The sequence below is a fragment of the Pyxicephalus adspersus genome, chromosome 1 (assembly GCF_032062135.1).
Source record: "Pyxicephalus adspersus chromosome 1, UCB_Pads_2.0, whole genome shotgun sequence".
Lineage (NCBI taxonomy): Eukaryota > Metazoa > Chordata > Amphibia > Anura > Pyxicephalidae > Pyxicephalus > Pyxicephalus adspersus.
The window spans coordinates 39783180-39804888 of NC_092858.1; the positions used below are offsets into that span (position 1 = coordinate 39783180).

General features: G+C 37.2%; 1 protein-coding gene across 2 annotated transcripts in view; it reads right to left on the reverse strand.

The window, feature by feature from the left end:
- Window positions 1–1248: 1248 nt before the first annotated feature.
- Window positions 1249–21709, reverse strand: part of KIF5A (kinesin family member 5A) — a gene marked incomplete in the record, with an annotated part of 86174 nt that continues 65713 nt past the window's right edge. Inside the window, 7 exon segments of one of the 2 annotated variants that reach the window (XM_072407368.1) lie at window positions 1249–3150; window positions 5909–6026; window positions 7371–7398; window positions 9070–9152; window positions 11036–11186; window positions 12185–12401; window positions 20166–20186. In XM_072407368.1, coding sequence (XP_072263469.1) covers window positions 5948–6026; window positions 7371–7398; window positions 9070–9152; window positions 11036–11186; window positions 12185–12401; window positions 20166–20186 — 579 coding nt within the window. 2 annotated transcript variants of the gene reach the window in all.

Consider the following 21709-nt stretch of genomic DNA (forward strand, 5'->3'; position numbering starts at 1 on the left):
GTTGACAGCTGGGTTGGCCAATCCATAAACCTGTTATTTATAAGAATTGCATAGGTTCAGCCAGCTGATCGAGAGGACATTTACAGATGTCACCAGCTGCTGGCTGGATTGGCTGTACACATGTAAACAAAGCATGCAATCACAGGCAGGAGGTGGACCCTCTGTGTCACCAGCCCACTTAGCAGGTATGTTTACAAGGCACAAGTCTCTGGCTTCACCAGCGCACCCCATAAGGGGTGATGGACATTAGGAGTGGGTGCCCAGGTTGTGGCCTCTGTACACACTGGGGCTTGTAACTGCTGACTGGGTATGACAAATGTGCAGTACAAGTGCAAAAGGCAGAAGCACAGTGGGGCAAGCCAATATCAGGTCAGAGCTAGGGTTGGTATAATAAAGCATCAGAATCAGGAAATGTAAACTGGAACCTGGAAAAGGGGCCTACAACTCCTTGTTCAATAAACATCCTGTTACCAGTCACTTACCTATATAGGGGAGGTTTTGTGTCAAATAGAGATCATGGGACCAGAGGGTATCATAACCCACCACCAGAGGGAGTGCTTGAGCAGAGGCAGCTCAGACGGTGTTCACACTTTGTCAGCAGATGGAGTACATATGTGGCATATTCTAATTCTCTGTGGTAAAGGGGCAGGGAGTCACATGATTTAGATCAGGAAGTAACCAGTGAAAGAGATTCCTTGGCAGAGTTGCTGCTGGCTGCATCCCTGGTCCTGCAGGGATCTGTAACAGCAATACTCTGGCAATTTATTCTGCAACTGGGCAGAAGCTGGGTTGCTACTGACATTGTTAAGGAGATGGCAGCTGGCACTGGATGCATGCTAATGGGATGTTTAGTCATTTCTGGACCTTGCAAAGGTAAATATTAGTTTAAAAAAATATATTTTTATTGCATTGCATGGGTTTTTCCAGCCTTGATGTAACCAGGTTTAGTAATTTGTAATTGTACCCATTCTTCAGGGTGACGGGGAGTAGATAACTGGAAGACCTGTTATTAGGCAGCAATACATTATTGGCCCACAGACCCTCACAATACTATTATAACATGGTGACGGGGTGAGGTTGAGGCCTTCTTCCACAAATGATGGCCCCTGCCTTCAAGATGACCTTTTTTGGCAAGTGGGGGGCACATATATTTGCTGCCTCTCATCTCCTATTGCATCTTCTATCTTTATTCCCATTTCCAGAAAGGGTTAGATCAAGAATAGAAATAACCACGCAATAGAAAAAAGGTTTTTTATAAGGTATTTTTATTCCTATTTTACTAGTATTTAACTTTTCAGATTTCAAGGAGATCCAAAGATGAGATGCCACACAGTTCTATCCAGTGCTAGTTGCTTCCTAATGACAGGAACTCAGCTGCAGAAAAAATTGGTTGAGCCCTGCATTGTTTATATGCGTGCAGTTGCCTAGTGTTGAACTGACTCTTTGCACGTCCCTATGTATGTCCCTGCATGGCAGACTTAAAAAATAATTTTAGTTTTAGAAACAGCAATGACATGAAAGAAAATAAATTATGTATTTACTTTAAAATGTAATTCTACAGCAGCTTACTGCTGCCCTCTGTTGAAAGATGAAGATCCTTAAAATTCCCCCTTTGCTCTTCACATTAGTGTGATATTGTCAGAAAGGGTAATGGAATATGATCCTAAAGACTGACAGGTGCAGAAAGCAATGTAAATGGGGATTTGTGAATAATATATGCGTCTCTGGTGATATCACTGCTGACTATATTAGGAGATCGCTATGTCTGCCATCCCCATTTGTTAGCATCACTAGATATTTCACAAGTAGGCTTAATAAGTCAAGCATGGAAAAAAAGGGTATCATTACTATACCTTATTTTAATGTTTTGCTCTCCAACATTGCGATATTATATCATGGTCATTTAATAAACCATTGGTGATGGTTTTTGTATACACATACCTCAAACTATTAGCTTTGTTTTTTTAAACCACATTTACATTTAAATGAATGTTATAGAACAATTTACAGTTGAAGTATCTTTATTGTAATTTACCCTAATTACTGTATAATCAAAAATAAAACAATATTGGAGTTTTATCCAACAATTTTATATTCTGCTTAACATGGTGGTTATACTGTGCCTTGTATCATATTCTAAGGAAAAGGAAAGTATTATCAAAAGAACATTATATATAATTATTTAGCATGGCAATGTACAAAATTCCATAAAACATACCAGTCAATAGGAATGTATGCCTAATTCATCTGAATTCAGAAAATGTATGGTAAATCTCATTGACTGCAATGGTTACACTTTGTACATCATGACCATTATTTGCACAGTTTGGTTGAAAAAATTGAATAAATTGTCATTTTCCTTAGACATGATATTCAAAGAAAAATACTATTTATACCTCCAGTACATTTTAGTATTGTGATGTCTTGATGAATATCAGAGAACAGAATATATATGTATGACAGATATACAGGCCCCTGTACAATAGTTTATAGCACTAACAGAGCTCAGCAGATTAGTTCAGCACAGGCCATTCTCCTCTAAGACATGAATATACAAAGTCCACATATGTTCACTTTTTGAACAGTTCATTTAACAGTGTGTAAAGAAGTCACAGAAGTTCATTTTAATAAAAAAAATCACACATTTTTGTTTTTACTGCTGTATCCAACATCTGTTAGGCATTGATGACAACAGTGTACTCTACTACAGGCGGACATTTAAATACATTTTATATTTGAACAGAAAGCAGGTAGGTTCATGTATTTTATTCATAAACAGAACACGGCCCATTACTGAAGCAGGGCCCAAGCACTGAAAAGACAGCATTACACTATTTTCATTGGCTCCTTTTATTCTTCTCCTGAGCATACATTACTAACCCCATGTTAACAGTGTGAGATTTGACAGATATACAATAAGTTAATCTAGAGGGTTGAGTTTTAAACACAAGTGGGTACATAATTGAGTGCATTGCAAAATTGCAAAGATATAGAATAAACATTAGCAGCTGTTAGTATACAGTACGTTAACAGAGCACAGTAGAAAGACACGGAGCAAGACAGTCATACAGGAAGGATAATGTTTGGCAGCAGAGGCCACAGGAAGCTAACTTGCAGCATGCTGGGAATAAGCTTCAGTTCCTTTGGAAACTAGAAGTAAAAAAGAAGAAGAAAAATCAGAATAATTAATGGATAAGTTTGTTAGGACAGAAAAGGACAGAGGTGTTGATGGTACCAGTAGAGTGTTCTGGGGTTGTAAGCTTATACAATAGGTATATAAGCACAAAATCCATCATTACGTTCTGGGATATTGAAAGGTGCATTGAAAGGGTATGTTGGGGCTATGAATGGCACCATATTGCCCCAACACACATAACCACACACTGCAGTAATACTTGTGCTGCTGAAGGTAATTCTAAACAAATATCTTTTAAGAATGAATAATTGGCTTTTGGGTCCCACAGTGCAAGGTTTAAATTATGTCCATACCCCCTCTAAAATATATAATACCCACTTTTACAAAAGATCTTCAGCCTGGATCAAAATTATGCAATATTGTACAGTATCAACAGGATCAAAGAAAACTTCAATATAGTATACTGTCTATGTGGTACACCGGGTATAAAGATTCCTATAAGTATCTGTGAGAGTATACTGCTGGATATTTTTCTGATCATTAAATTTTCATTTTTTTTCTAAATCATCTAATTATGTTATTTTCAATCAACTTTTTTCACAAAGAGAGAAAAAATACAAATTATCAAACATCAGTGTAACAGGCCACAGTTAAATCATACCAGCACATTTGCCCAGAAAAAAGATGCCTGCTTCTCAAAGGCCAAATTTTAGTTTCAGGTTAGATATTTTTATATAAATAGTTACCCAATATTTTGAAAGCTGTTTCACGTTTTTGTTTTTTTAGTACGCATTATCATGCCAAAATTATACTTGCTAGCTTGCTTGCCAGTATACTAAAAAGATCATTGACAGGTTTTGGAAATTACTTTAATGATGACTATAGTTTTTGTTTCCATATGGTAATGTTTGTTACTATTTTTGTAAATATTGTGTCTGTATGTATGTTTATATATAAATATATATATATATATATATATATATATATATATATATATATATATATATATATAAAAAAATTTGTAATGCAAAAAAGCATAAATAATTTGTGCAATGTGCTGTGCTTTGTGCAGTGCTGCCCCCACTGCTGATCTTGATAGACTTGCTGTCACTACTTTGTTTGTTGGATGTTTTCACTTTACACATTACATTGTGAGCCCCTTTAAGGGACAGCTAGTGACATGACTATGGACTTTGTACAGCGCTGCGTAATATGATGGCGCTATATAAACACTATGTAATAATAATAATAATTTCAAAAGATAGCTGTCCCCACACCACAAAACATCACAAATCAAAGCCTCATAATAATGCTAGATTATCATTATCCAAGATGATTATTTATAAAAAAAAATACCAGTGTTAGAATATCTTTCCAACACTGGTTACCGATCTTCTATGTCATCTGTATGAAGCCTAAGTCAGTAATAAGGGAAACATAAGCTGCAGAGGGAACACTGGCAATAAGGCTGGCTTGTCTATTGCCCTCGGACAGCCTTTTTGTCATAGATTAAAGAGTTAACTTAACTTAAAAAGTACAGGGATATTAAAACAGAGATAAATGTTCAAAACTGATGTACTGTTAACCTTGTAACTCTTGCATATGTAATCCTATTTATGCACCATGTATCCTGTTACCAAAAATAGGATTGCTAATAGACCACTTAATTTTTCCAGTGGAAGCATTTCCTTGCTGGTAATATCAGCAAGATGATATTCTGCAGCATCCGGCCAGCGAGGCAAAGATTTCATTAGAATAAGCGACTCTCCCCCCCCCCCCGGGTGATTCTGCTGCTGGCAATATGTCACTATTGTCAGAATCGCCATTATGACATGGCCCTAACTATGTCATAATTGTCAAATGCATATGCCTTTTGTTACGGTATTCCCATACTGGACAGGATTTGAAGCATATTTGTCCACTGATGATTTATACATAAATTAAAAATGGTCCTTGGGCTGTTCATATTCTGATATTCAAATATGTAAAATATTTTATTTGTCAAAGGATCTAAAATTCTGTTGATCTTCTGCTGATTCATACACATTATTAGACAGCACAGCCAATTGCCATTGTCTTTGTAATACAATGACAGTGGTGTCACCTTACTACCTGCTAACAATAAAGGACTGGCAACACAAATGAAGCCATCAATTCATCTAACTCTGCATCTGCATGCATTAAAGTTTAACGGGCACCTAGTTCTGCTTAAATATCTCCACAAATATGCAATAAAGGGCCAGTGAAGACAGGGGTTGATTTCAAAACAGAGTACATAAGTATTTATGCTAGCTGCCTTTAGGTTCTGATGTATACAAGCTTCATGTGCACAAGTATATTTAGAATATGCAACTGTAAGATAAATATTCAGCATAATTCATTAGTAATGTTCTCTCTCTATTTAGTTTAGACATATGTTTAACCACTTTCTACTTAAAATCTGCAGATTAATATTCCACAGCACCTATGTGAATCTACATCATTCCTAGCATTTAACCAGCAAACACTTTGCATAGTTGTCAAATTGGGCTCTCAGACAGCATCCACCCTACCAATAATCTGAAACCAATCACAGTGGTTCCTGATCATAATATAACTATGTCAGCAATAACATGTAAAATGAAGGCTTAATTTACTGGTTTCAGTATATATATATATATATATATATATATATATATATATCTCAAACACACACACACACATACACTGCATTGCCAAAAAGTGTGTGTATTTCCCAGTATGTGAAGTCTCATTTACTGCCTTATACAGTACCTGGAAGTGCAGGAGAGAGGACTTAGGTGATCACTGTTATTAGCTGGCTGCTGTCTCCTGATGAAGGGGGAATAACTGGGACTGCTCATCCACTTCGCAGCCACATGGCAAGTCACTTCTGTAACAGATGAGATGTGCAATAAATATTTGTGATTGTAATTAGGACCCTCAACTTGTTAGATGCTAAATTGGTAAAACTAATAAAAATAATTCAATATCACAGTAATGTGAAGGTAAAAGTGGTACAAGATGGCAGCAGGGAGTTGTGGGTGGAAATAAAGAATGAAATTCCCTATCCTTTTCTCATTGCTGAATGGCTAATAAATGTATTTGTATAAGATCTAAAGCTCTCTTTTCCACACTACAAAAGAGCAATATATTTACCAAATGGAATTAGCTTTCTAATTAAATATCTACTTATGATGCTTGTTGATTCAAACCAGAACAAATCAGAGCTTGTCTAATATAACCTGTTAGATGGCACAGGGGAAGATGTAGAAAAATTCCCCACCCCCTGTGATAGCATTACCCTATTTACTGAGGGGTGGGGGGTACCCACACTCTGCACTGGAGCACAAATTCCCCAAAAACATTATTTAGGGGTCTAAAGCACCCTTCTACTGGTCTATTAATGACCAATTACAAACATAACCCAGTGGAGAGAAAAACCCTCAGCATTTCAGCGTAGCAGATTTTATAATTTTTGCTAGTAATAGATCTTCTTGTGGTATGTTGATAACTTCTTGTGACAAATCCACATATGTAGATTTAGGCTATGATGAAATTCAAGTGTCACTGTTACAATACAAAATGCAAGCAGCAAAAACTTTGCAGTGAGGCTGGTATCACTGTTGCCCACTAGATTTAGTGCTGATACTGCATGTGAACTATAAATAAATTATAAAATAATATTGACATATAGAACACAGTCAAACACAGAAGAATGTGAAACACACAAAGAATGTGTAACCATCCTAAAGCATTAAAAAAATAAGTTGTTTTCCAATCACTAGAATAATTTAGGTAATCACGTTTATTTTGATTTCATTGCAAGGAAGAATGCAGCATTTTGTTTAGGAAAAGCAGTCACAAAAACATTATGTTTCTGTTGAGGTTCCTAATTGCTAATTTTATACTGTCACAGTTTGTCAGATAAAACCATATACTCAGTAATTCAATTTTCTCTTAATTACACATTGCCTCCCTGTTGAGGACTTGTGAACCATTACCGGTATGTCTTCCAGACCCACTTTTGTTAGAATTGAATTAAATAAAGCACACTAAGATTACTTGATGTGATTTGGAAACATTAGCTGTTTATTGGTCTTGTTTTCCACTAGGCTAGTTTGGGAAACACTGTGTTCATGGAAAGTAGTTGGGGAATAACACATCATGTGATATGATTGAGGAAGATGACTATGTGAATGACAAGTTCACACCGCGCCATGCACCCATGACTCACCTGTTATCATTGATGTCTGTAGCATTGCCTGTGTGTGCAGCGTGGCATAAATATACAACGTGTTAAACACCAACAAATAATAATATCTTAATATCATATTTTCATACAACTAATTTCAAAATCATTTGACTGACATATGAGTAATTTTATCATGTTGAAATATCTCTGAATTTTATTAAAATAAGTAAAATGTATTAAAATAATTAAAACAATGCAGTGTACTTTTACAATACATGCACTTTACCCCATCAATTTTAAACCCTGCAAATAATTAAAAATACCTAAAATGGTCTAAAAAACAGTGAGCTTCTATCTTCCCACTGTTGGCTGGAAACACTGCCTCTGCTGCAATCTGCTTGGAATCTCAAGCATAATTATTATTACTACAGCTTATCCCCCTCCTTATTTTGTCCCACTTCACATTTATACAATGATTTATTTCCCAGCAGAACAATGCTGCTATTTGGACCTGCACATACTGGGCCTGATTTAATAAAGCTCTCCAAGGCTGGAGAGGATACACGTTCATCAGTGAAGCTGAGTGATCCAGAAAACTTGGAATGGATCTGGTTAAAAATATTTGCTAACAAATAGCAAATTACTTTTAGGAAGTCCTTTCCAGGTAAACTGTGTTTACAGAAAAGGCTCCCGGGAGGTGTAATTCTAGGACAGGGGGTGTCACTACAACAGGAGCGGATTTAGGCCAGTCTGCTGATTCCTTCTTACAGCAACTGCTTTTGCAAGAATTTTACAAGCCAGGTGATGATGTCATAGTGAGAAGAAAAAGCAACAGGAACAAGGTATCCTGTGCTCACCTTTGTTAGTCCAGTAAGAATCCAGTTTCAGGCCAAGTTTCAGGTGGATAAAGGGCTTGTTCTTTTAAGGCTGTTAGCTGCATTTCTGACAATGCAGCAGGTTGCCATTTACATTGGCATACATTGTATTAAGGCAGCATATTCATTTGATGCCCCGAAAAATTGCACATGCTGAGCTTTAGAAATCAATGTTTATGGAGTGCCATATTAGAAGGCAAGTCACACATAACATAACGAACAATTGTGAACTGCAAACCTTTTAAAACCATACCGCCTAACAGACAACCAATACTGCACTGTCCCTCTCTTTTTTTAAATGTCACACTGATTTTTTGAAGGGCTTTTTGAATAATTTTGCACTGATTTTATCATGTTCCATTGATTCTACTGAACAGTTTTTCATTCCTTTAGTTCATTTTCAATACACCCTACATGATTATATTATCTTGTTGGGTCCCAAGATTCACTTCATAGAAGCCATGATTTCCATACACTGCAGTGATAATGGAAATACAGACTGAAACTGCTGTATGCAGTTTGTAGTAAATGGCTAACTGGACTATATTTTCAATATTTACCAGTGCTTTTGGATGTGCATTTGGCTGTTGGCAAATAAAAAAAAATATTTACATATTACAGCTCTGCCACTGTCCGGACAGATAATGCTCTTTTGAGATATTTAGCAGAATGAGACATATGACATTTTTTTGTTCTAGTCACCTTTGTGACCTATATGTTGTTCTACAATTTTTTTGCCTATTACTGAAATGTGAAGGTGTAAATATTTCTTCTTTTGCCATCCTCTCTCTCCCACAGATGTTATTAAAGGCTGGTCATAGCTGGCATTTTATTTTTTGATTTGGCTTTGTAGTTAAACACCTTACCATTATCCACATTCATCTTTGTGTAGGGAAGCAGGCTGCTAGTGGAAGAACTGCTCCTTGCAGTTGTACAGGGGTTGGTGAAACTAAAACAAAATTAAATCCAAAGTTAGTGTATTTTATAAAACATATTTTATAGTTCTTGGCATAAGGCAGGGGTGGCAAGCTCTGGCCAGTGTGTCAAATCTGGCCCGCAGCAACCTTTTTTTTGGCCCCCCAAAGCAATCCTAAATATGAATTGCAGCTGGCCCACAGCTGCATATTACTTGCGTCTATAGACCAGCGGCCTCTCTGCCTATGCCTGGCCCAGCATTGTACTGTTTTCATGATGCAGGGATCTGTAGTAGCGGGGCTATTTTAGTTTGGCCTGCAACTTTGTCTAAAATTTAATTTTGGCCCACTGTGTATTTGAGTTTGACACCCCTGGCATAAGGCATCCAGTACATGAAACAAAAATAACAATAACCTATACCTAATTCCTTTATTGAGCCTGAAAACTTAAACCCTCACTCACGCTCATGCCAGAAGTACATCCAAGTGCAAGTCAAAGTAATTCAAATGCAGATCAGAAGGAGGCTCCACCAATTCTATGGTCTTTTTAGATCAATATGAGTCTTCCATCCTCCCCTGCTACCTCCTGTTTGGTTGACTACAAATAAAGTACCAAGGGATGAGTGCATGGTTAGGTTTGGAGTTGCTGGTCTATATGTAAAATGCAATGTTCCTGCACCCTCCTCCTCCTGATGAAGCGGGTTTGTCCATCTGCGAAACACGTAGTTTAATTGGGTGACAATTTAAACCATAACAATTTTGGATGAGCAAATTTTTGGTTTGGGCAATTGACGTGGAGAACAGGTCAGAAAGAGGTCAACTCATAACTAAAGCTGCGTACACACCTGCAATTTTTGTTGTTGCAAAGGATCTTTCACGATCCTTTCCAACGACAAGGGACTGCACGATGCATGAACGGTGCTGTACATACAGCACCGTTCATGCTCTATGGAGAGGGGAGGGGGAGAGCGACGGAGCGGCACCCTGCTGCGCGCTCTCCCCTTCCCTTTCATTAGGATCGGTTGTTGTCCATCGTCCGTGGATCCGGCAGGACGGTCGTTCGGACGATGGACGACACCAACTGTACACACGGCAGATTTTCGCCCGATAATTGGCCGATGCCGATTATCGGGCGATAAACATCTGACGTGTGTACGTAGCTTTAATCCCACTGACACTGGATTTTAAAACAAAATATTTTCTATTGGTTACTTTCAATATGAACCCTATCACCCTTAATCCTAACCTAACTTCATAAGGATCATGATTACCTTACTGGACAGCTGAAGTATCAACACAAAAAAAATAATGAAATGAAATAATGCCACCTAAAACCACTTTTTTTGTAGAGTAGAATGTTTTTTCTGTAGAATATATACATTAAAAACAACTGTAATTTTCTGTTATCATCAGCCTACATGGTTTTCATAGTATAGGTTTTAAACTTTATTTTTTGCAGTAGTGTAAATCTTTGAATGTGTAAAAAGGCATAGGACAACATAAAGGTAAACCAAACATTGCAGGTTTTCATTTGAAATCCCTCATCTGAGACAGAATTTTCCATAGTGGTGCCTTTGCAAGCACAGCCATCACAAATCATTTGTGGATCTAGAAGATCTGCACACATCATCATTAATCATCACACTTAATGAATCATACTCATTAATCATCAAGAGAAAGTGCTAGTCAGTGGTTTTAATTAGCAAAACAAGATATATATTCCCTCTACCAAATAAATGCGATACTTCATGTCTGGATAACAGGAACACCGCAACACCTAAACTGTTTTGTTAGATATTGTTGTAACAAGTACAATAAGTAAAATTTTATGTACACTGATATGCTTTTTATTACTTGAAAATATTCATATCAAATATATGGGTGAAGGATACATTGTAATTAATGCATTGATACTTACAATGTGTCATTGGAGGAATTGGATGAATGCATGTACATGTTTTGGTATTGCTGGAAGATGTTGTTGGTATAGCTAAGGGAATCCGAATTGCGAACTCCATAGGAATTGGTTGGGGAAGATGCAGGGTAGTGCCCAGGTCTGATTGGCTTTGCTGAAAAAAAAAAAGAATTAATGCAAACAAGTTATATTTAATTTTTTTTTAAATAAAAATGTTTTACACTATATTATACTTGGAATAATGTTACATGGATGTAAAAGCTGAAAACTATAGCAAAGAGAGTTGCATACACTTGTAATGATCATGCTAGGTGGATGCGGCAATAACTCAGGTGGAGATATCTTGCCACAGGTGTTTCCAGGGTATTTAGGAAACAATCAGGTGACTTATCTTTCCATCCCCCATCAAAAATGTTTTTTTTAATATACAGAAACATAGCACATTAAAAATAAAGTTAAATAAAAGAAAGATTGTCACCTTACCCATCCAGGGCAAAAATGACAGTGTCTTTGCAAATAGATACTCACTGATAACCACTCATATTCACTTTGTCAGGGCTTTCCTGCTGCTCCCCTCTCTGTTGTAGCCAGAACTAAAATGCCCATTGGCAGTTGTCACAAGCCCAGGGGATAAGGAACATCACTCCCTCTCTTATGTTACAGTGATCAGGTCTAGCAATTGGACCCCAGCACTGTAACACTGAGGATATGTTCAGACTGGTAAAGGAAACAGTGACTCTCATGCGATTTGCTTGACTGCCAAGTTGACTGACAAGTTTTCAAACATTTTGCAGTGAGAGGCAATGAGTCCCTCACTGCCACCCACATTCATTTTCTTTATGATTGAGAAAGCACTAAAAACACTGCAAACTCAATGCCAGTCTTACCATGGCCCTAATGTTTTTAGCTTTATTGGTGGAAGGAGTGGTGAGAGATCACTGGCAAAGTGGGTGTTAGTAACTTAAGAGGGCCTTTCTACAAAAAACATGCCACTTTGTTTACTGTACTGAGCATTACAGGAGGCTGGTACAAATTCAAGTACTGCTTCCATTAAAAATTAAATTTCAGGATTTAGTAATAAATACAGTGCTACAAATATTATAAGGCTGAAGTTCAGATCTGCATTGATATTTTATTAGGTCCCACATTTACCAATCTGTGCAGTGTGAGTGCGTCTCATTGTGTTCTTGTAGCGTACAGCCTCCTTGATACGGTCCACCTCCTGCTGGTATCTTCTCTTATCTTTCATAGCACCTTCCTTGGCTTCTTTCAATGCACCCTCCAGGGCCTTAACTCTCTCAGCCGTAGCCCGAAGACGTTTTTCCAGTTTAGGAAGCTCACAACGAAGATCTGCATTGTCACGAACCAGCTGGATAACACCATAAGAAGAACATAAAAATAGGAACATAAAACATTCTCATCTTTAAACTTTCTTTAAAGTTGGTCAATGATGAAGAGAACAGAAAAAAAAATCATGGGCCAGTAACAGAAAGTTTTTTTCTCATCTTCAAAATTTACACAAATTTACACACACAAAGTGTCTTTTTTGACATGCAAACTGCAGACAATTTAATAAATTGTCTTTTAAACCATAAAAATGGTTAATATATAGTTAATGGTTAAAATGAGTATGTGATAAGTGAGATTTCTTGATGAAAATTGAAACTTTTTATTTTTGAATCTAAAAAGTTTTAGGGTGTTTTAAGGAAACTGTTGATTTAGGAAATGTAGATCAACATGACCTATTTTAGCTTTTGTCCTACATCTCTTATTCCATTAGCCTATAATGTAAATTAATGCTTTAATATAGGAAACATGGCTAAAAAACAAAATAGTGTTCAATAGGGGCTTAATAGGTCTGTTTGTATATTGCCATACGTTACTGAAATCATCAAAATGACGATAAACTGCATTTAAAATGAAGACCTGCTTTACTCTCCAATACATGCTTTGAAATCTGGCTGGTCCCCTGCCATTAATGCACAAGTGTCATGTAAAAACAACCCGACATTAAAATAGAATCATCATAAACTAATGTAATTAATATAAGCATTGTATATTGTCCTATAAAAATGGTTAATATATAGTTAATGGTTAAAATAAATGTGATAAGTGAGATTTCTTATTACTCACTATAATAACACATTTCTAACCTTAAAAACAAATTACTATATTTAGGAAAAATATATCTGATATAAAACATTGTTTAAAAAATGATTCTTCTTTTTTAACAAGCATGTTTACCTACCACTTTGTGTATAGATATTTGTATAGGTTACAATTGAGTAAGTACCCCTTGTCCAAGGTATCTGGAGAAATACTAGGGTTGTCTCTGACGTCAAAAACTTAAGTGGAAATATTTATTAAAGTAACCCAATTTTAGTTGTACGATTTAGATTAGGCTTAGTCTAAACGGACTGTTTCCCTAGCGTTTAACCTGAGGCAACCCATGCATTCCAATGGGCTAATCTACACCAGGACGTTTCCTTGAAGCACGTTAATTAGCTTTATCTTAAACGTTGCTTGCAAAGTTTAAAAAATTAAAACGCAGGGTAAGAGCGGGAAAATGCCCAAAAACGTGGGAAAATGCATTAAAACGCTCCTATTGAATACCATTGAGGCTTTTATAAGCATTTTTAGGCTTTTAATAAAAGCTTTCATTGAAAACAATGGGGGCTTTTATAAGCGTTTTCAGCAAGACTTTGGAATCTGGAAGCCCCCTTTAATAAGGAGACTCCCAGATCTCCACCACCCCACCCTGGGGAATGAGTACAGGGGTACATAAAAACCCTTACTCATTCCCTGAAAGGGATAAAAAATGTGTTTGTAGCCCTGCAGGTCGTGCCGGCGCCGCTGCTCCTAATTGCAGGCACGGGCGCCGGGTCCTATCTTTCAGGTAGAATAACCCCACTACCTGTGTTCCATGCCTGAGTTTCCTTCCTGCTGGAGACTTGCTCTGGTGTTTGAGCTGGCGTGGGTGTGTCTCTCTTAAATCTATGAGGTAACACACACGCCCTCTGTTTTCTACAGCCTATGGCTGGTTTTCTTCATGTATTTAAAGGCACCTCCTACTACAGGAAGTTGCCTGAGCAATCTCAAGGTTTTACCCTGTGTAACTCCCAGTGCTAAGGTGTTTCCTCTGTTTGCTTTACTGTGTACCGGACCTTGTTTACTTACCCTTGGACTTGCCTGTTTGCCGCCTGACCCTGACCTCGGATCTTGTTTCTGGACTTTGTCTGATTGCCATCACCCTCTTGGCCACGCAAGCCCCTCGGTGCTTGCACCAAGTACCCTGACCCCTCTGGTCAGCTGCCACTGACCTGGGGGTTGCTCTGGACCTGCACCTGGCAGCTACCCTGCGGCCCAAGCCTATCCTCACCATAAGAGGCTCTAGTGAAGACCAGGTAGCGGCTTAGTTACGCCCCTCCGAAACATACCCAGTCAGTGGCACAGTGGGTCCACACCCGTGTGCATAACGTGTAAAAATAGGACGAGGCTTTAATGTTAAATTATTTTATTAAATATTTTATGTGTTTGGGTACCTAAACTGTTTTTTTTACAGGTTATCCCACAATGTCAGGATGATTCCCAAGGCTGCTTCATTCATAATATGAGCACAGCTGTGGGAATCCTTCTGACAGTAAAGGATCCCCAGACACTGGGGTTAAATGAGAACAAGGCTCCCCATTCCCCTCTAGTGCTCTGTGATTGGCTGAGAAATAGGAAACCCGATGACAGCTCAAGTGTCATCAGGATTTCCCTTTCCTCTGCCAATCAGGGAGCAGAGCAATCAGCAGAGCTCTGCTATTCTGACAGCTCTGCTCTCCTGATTGCTCCTGCAGACCTAGAGGAGCTGTGACATGTGTTCTGTATCTGTAACTTATAAAATAAAAGCTTATAAAAGCTTATGTAAAATCGTGGCAATCTGCGGAAAACTGCGCCATAGGCGTTTATAAACATTTTTTAGCGTTTTAAATTCAAGCATTATTACTCTTGTAAAAGTGCATAAAAACACATATAAACGTGGTAGACCCAGCCTTAGTAATTTACTAGCCAGGGTTAATAATAATCACAAATGTGATGGCGACTTCATAGACTTGACAGACTCATTGCCATGACATCAAAGCTCTTTTTAGCTATCTGTAAGGGGGGCGTTATTACCATCTGTGTAAGACGTATTTTTTTCCATTGACGTCTATGATTTTAGCACATGTTCCCTAAGACCTGTAAATTATTATCAGGGTTACTCAGGTAAAAAGGTTGAAAAAGGCTGATTTATGTAAATAGAAGATGGTTATACATATACAAGGTCTGTCTATTAAATAATGAGACTGATATAATACCTCACTTTCATTTATTTATAGAACAATTCTAATGCCTAACCCCTTTAATATACTCTCCATTTGCAATAAAGCACCAATACAGGCGTGGAGCAGATCAGTTTCTGTCAGCTGTTTCATGATGTCTGATGATTTTTTCTATTGACTCAAAGCATGTTTCTTTAAGAACCAAGTGCCAAACCTGGTGAATATGGAGAAAGTCCTAGCGTAGTACAGCGTAGTCCCACTTTGAGGGATTGGCTAGCGGAACTATAAAAAATTCAGCAAATGGGTCAGTTGGTTGCAGAGGATGACGATCACCTGGAAAGAGTTCCCTAAATTTCAATTGTTATGCTCGTGACTGGGGCGATGTTAGTAGGCATTGAGGATGTAAATTTATGACCTCTTAGTCCCTTCTCATCTTACTTCCCCTCATTTCCCTTACTATCCCAGTTAATCTTCACATCGCCCCCCACCCAATTTGTCCCTACCCTCACATCATACCTATCTACCTCCCTGTCCCATAGGGCTCCAAGGTTCCCTAGTGTTTTTGTCTTCTTGCCATACTTGCCAACTTGACTGTTGTTTTGTTTCAGGGCCATACTGGAAGATCCAGGTTTCGTCACAAAGTGATGACTTTTTGAAAAAGGTTTAGGTCGACCTCAAGTTGCTGCAGAATGTCAGCGCTAATTTCTGTGTGGCACTGTTTTTTTTGCTCTGGTGTGAAACTTGTCTAAAAATTTCAAATTAAAGAGTTGCTCAAGTCATCATGATTTCAGCACACGAGGGGAAACACAAATGCATTAAACAGTGGCTGATAACAACCTAAACGTCAGAGAGTGCCGTCTGTTGTCGTGCATGTTTGGACAAGTTTAAACATTCATGGCAAGTGCTCATAACTAGTTCTCATTGCTTTGTTTAAGAGATAGAAACACAGTCTTGTTATTTAATAGACAGGCCTCATATATAGTCTTATCAATATTGATAATGTTTGAGAAAACATTAATATTGCACAGCGTATAAATTGTAAGTATATGCAGTCACATTAGTATTATCATATTACAGGTTTCATTTTTTTAAGAGACAGGAGGATAAAGTATGAATTTTAAAACATTACATTCATTCACATATTAAGCCTTTCTATATATGAACAAAAAAAGCACAAATGAAAAAATAATGCCATGTGCAACAGCACTATTAAACATACTGTTAATCAATGTTTAATGTCACAATGGCCTTGGTTTTCCTAGGTTTAATAAAAATATAAAAGCAGTGTGATCACAAACGGTAAATAGGCTGCAAATACTGCTACAAGGTCTAGGTATGTATGCAAGATAAGAACTCCTGAAAAAAATACAAATATTTTACACAAACATACCATATACTGTATATTGTACTTGCACATGTTCAAGACTGTTGGTAGAATTAACTGTTCTTAGAAACATACAACATTTATCCATTGCATGCTGTGTGTACAACTGAAAATTCACAAACTTTCTCTTTGTAGATGAAGTGATGGTGCAACAGCCATACCATAACATAGAGGGGAAACAGATCAAGGCTTAGTGAGAAGGAAATGGGGCTCCACAGTAATGAAACTCAGGTACCTTACTTAAACATCACCCAACCTTGTATTTGTGTTTGAGAATCTATCTGCACCATGGCAATTAGACATACATGGAGAAGTGAGCACACGGCCAGGTGCAGCCACATGAACTGAATGTCTGGTCATATGAAGCTGAAACTGGGTTCCAAAACTAGGCAGCCTTATTTGCTACCATTACCTACTCCTACTACTACTATTTCTCTACTTTAAAATTTAGAGAACGTTATTTAATGTCTTATCAAAATGAACAGCTGGACTGTGACATACAAAAAACTGTTCACACTGATTAAGTATACATTTATTAAGAAAAAAAACTACACCTGGATTACCAAAACTGCCATCTGCACACACAACTTTTGGCACCCAGAACAACTCCTCTCTGCTAGAATATTCACTTTTACAATATTTTTCGGTTTTACTGATTCTAACATGATTTAGAAAATTGTTACGTTTGGATTAGTTTACAAATGGAATAGAATATGATCACTTTTAAGATCAATTTATTATTGTTTAACCTCATTTACTAACATAAATGTGAATTCACCTTGCAAAGTAAAAATGTACTTTGACAGTGAACATGTAAATCCCTTTAATTAACAAGGGTCATGTGTATGTATATCACATTAGATGACTTTTCCTGATAGGGAAAATATGTGTGGCCAATAATTTGACAGAGAAAAACAGCTTCATCGCTGTATTGCTTACTGGTAAACCAAGCTAATAGCAGTGTATGAATGACATGACTTCAGGAGCGACGTGGAGTGGCATGACATGCATTCAATATAGGAATGTTTTATTTCATGCAAGCACTGCAATAGCTAAATGCAAACAGTTGATAATGCTGATGTGTTTTGAGATCTCCAGTCAATGGATGGGAAGCTGTGTGATAGCAGAAGCTAAGCAACACTAATTCAAGCAGCCCAAAATATACCACAAACTCTAACAGTATTATGAATGTGAACTGCACAACCAAACTTAATCGATGGTAGGGAATGCCTTCTCCAACATTGGATCTGATTTATTGAAATAAACTCCAGAAGACAGAATATCATGGGGGAACCTGGGGGATTTAGTTGCATCCAGTCGGATCACCCAGGTTCACCCATGATAGTCTTCCTCTCCAGCCTTGCAGAGCTTTGATAAACCAGGTCCATTATTTACATGAATTGATCTGTGATTTAGAAGGTTAAGTTTAAAACAATAGAACAGAGTGGGTCAGTTGATCAGGGTCTATGTTTAATTTAACAGAAAGAGACAAAAATAGTGCCATGGTGATCTAGTTGTGTTATACTTTCGCTATGTCATTAGAGCTGTACCAATATTCTCTCTTAAAATGTTGATAATGTGTGCTAGTCACAACTAAAAAAACTGCTGTACTTGTGTTATGTAGAGTTGCCTTCCCCTATATGTTTAGTGCAAAATGAGATCCCTCCTAAACTTTCCCATTTAAATCCTAGCTGTCAAAATAAGGGTGGTCCAAGGGGAATTTGATTCCTCTCTGGCCTTTAGCTTGTAAAAATTCAATCAGTAAATCAGTAATCTCGATTTTATAAAAAAAATCCTTAAAAAAGTTCAAGTTTTCTCATAGGAATCCTAGTTGTTAAAATAAGTGTTCCATTGGGAATTTGCTCCTTTCCCGACTTCTAATGTCCAGAAATAAATCAACAAGCTAAGTCTTAGCCAAAAAACACACCATCTTTAATAAGGTGTATATGAGGCTCTTTATACATTCAGTACAAATTGTTGACATTTTTGATACTCGGTGCAACATATGATAACAATGTGTATAATAGTTACCCCGGTAATAAAAAATGAACACAAAAAGCAAACATCAGTTAAGTGTGGCTGGGATTTAGCCAGTCAAACCTAACGCTGGAAAGGGTCAGTTCACCCAAAGCAAATAAGATAGTTACAGAAGTGGAATCTGGTGTAACAACCTATAGCATGTTGTACATGAAGGGTTCTTCGGATAGTAGAGCTTTCTGCACCCAACTTCCCAGCTCCTGTGCCTTCTATTTGTAATCCTTCTACTTGTGTTACAACAGAAACATTCTAAGTTTTGTTGCATTCTCATAATAGAAATTACATTTTTAACTGAAGAGCAGGATCCACCTGTAACTTTTACACGCATAAATGGAACACTGCTGACAAGTTAAAAAAAATGACACATGTTGCTATCTTAACAGAAGGTGAAAGCAACAATATATAGGAAGATTACTCTTCATGTAATCAATGTTTAGGAGAAGTGTGTCGAGCGGCATGCCCAGTCTGCAAACAACATACCGCATTCACTAATGCCACATGTAACAGCTAAGGCAAGAGCTGCCACCCTGACTCCATGTTGCTGCATTTATTTAAAGCTTCTTTCCATTTTGCTGTGATCATATTTTGTTTAATATATTGAAGTAAGCAATTTTAAGAGGAACTCCAGTCAAAGAAGAAAATGTGTTTTTTTTTTGAGTCATTCCACACAATGTAGGCATCCTTTTCTCTTTTTTTTATAACCATTCCTTCTCCAATACTATTTGGCTGCTTTAACTTACAAATGCACTTATTTATATTTATGATTAGTGCCCCATTATCTTGACCACTACTTAAGCTCTGTGTGCCATCTAAACATCCCTCACCCAGTTCTAGAAATATAGGATCCAGAGACAAAGTATTGGAGAATAAATTCAGCTTATTCCCAGGAAAGGAAACAAGTCCAATTTTGCTTCTGGCTTAACAATCAATATAGGCATTTTTTCCAAGTCTGATTTGTAATTTCAGCTAAAGTTTAGCAAACTACTTTAACAATGTATGTATCACACAGTTTTAATTACAGGTTACAGCTAATATCCAGAATATAAAAATGAAGGTCAATGTATAAATGGATGCCAAAAATATGATTCTGCCATGTGACCTATTGCTCTAAGGACAGCGCCACTGGATAAGGCACCTTGAGTTTATGTTATTACTAGACATAAGTGTTGTAAAATATTGTACCCTATTACCTCATTATTGTTTAACGTTTGCCTGATGTTCCTCTTAAAATCTAACAACGCTTTGCTGCCTTGGGACTAATATTACAGGAATCTCTCCTATATCAGAGATCCATATCACTGCTCAGTGCAGAAAAGGAGAAGTGAAGACACAAGGGGCTGAGTAAACAGACGCCAGCAGACTTGGAGTTAGGCAAACATCTCTGTATTAATATATCTTTCAGTACCTTGGATACCCAGTCATCCAGCTAAATGGAAGGCAGCAGGGAGGGAATGGGGATACAAATGGGAGTCATTGAAAAGAGATTGCTTTTCTGTACAAATGCTACGTGCAAACAAAAAAAAAAAAAAAAAAGCAGAGTATGGAACAAATAGAAAAAAAAATTGACACACGGTGAAATGGCACTTAAGAATAAAGATGCTGAGAAAGCTTATTAGATAGAACAATATAACTTCAATTATTCATTGAATTTATATTGAGATAAAAAATGGAAAAGGTTCAGAAAAGCTATTAAGGAAGCAAATACAATGATATTATCTGGACTGTATAAGGCATTTGGTTAGGAAAGCTGCACAAGCAGATAAAAGCCATTGACTTTGCCAGTAAAGCTGGAGCTGACAATACTTTAAAGCCCAAATAAATTCAAAATCGAACAAGGCAAATTTTAATAGCAATCTAGTTAATGAGTGAATACAGTGTACAAAGGCAAAGTGGTGAACACAATATATGCTTCATTAGTCAAATGTACCTTTACACTGCACTACAACTCATTACCTCTCATCTCTGAATTAGGCCAGTGGAAGGGTCAATCAGATGTTACCATGTGGCACCCAAAGTGGGAATAACAATAGGTATCAGGCTTTTTCCCAGAATCCCCGCTTTACAGTGGAAGCCATGTCTCTACATGAAGAAGACAAGACTTAGAAAATAGGTAAGACCTAAATATAAAGTCTAAATTAAAGGCTAGGATAGAACCTGACTGTGAAAATACTTGCTCAGCTACAGCCAGGCTACACAACAGGCTTTTGAATGTATGAAGCTATATATATATATATATATACACACACATATATATAATAACATTATATTCTCACCTACAGCCATTTCGGGGAAGCAATTTGCAATTCTTGGAGTTTATTTTCAGATGTAATTTACTACAACTGCCAAATAAAATTTCTTCTTCAATAGCACAGTATTCAGTAAGCAGCTAGAACTGTTTTGGCTTACTTACTGCCTTTAACAAATGTATGCACAGCGTGCACATTGAATATATAATGGCTTTGTGTATTCTTACTTATGGCGGGTAAAAATACATTTCTTAAAAATATTTTTCTTGTTTCTTGTATATATTACATAGAGGTTGCCCTTTTTCAGGCTTTCCAGGCTCTTAGCTGCTCTGCTGAAAAGAGAATTCTGGGTCTCAGGCTGCATCTATACTACAGGTCTATATAATTACATGGTGTGAATATTATGTTAGGCTAGTTTGCTTTGGTTAGCATTACTATGCACATCGTAGCACCATTGGTTTATTTACTGAAGGGTGAAGCAGATGCTGTGAAGTGGAGCTCTGCTCACTCGAAACAACCAATCACTTGTAAAAGTATGAAGTAAAGCTGCCCAAGAAGAAATATGGAGCCAGCTATTGCGATTGCCTTCTAAAAATGCTAATTGTGCGGCTATTGTGCTAATCACTTCTTTCTAAATCATTAGCCCAGAGAAATATGTACTGTATATCAGGAAAGTCACTTACTTTGAGTTAGTGACTAAAAG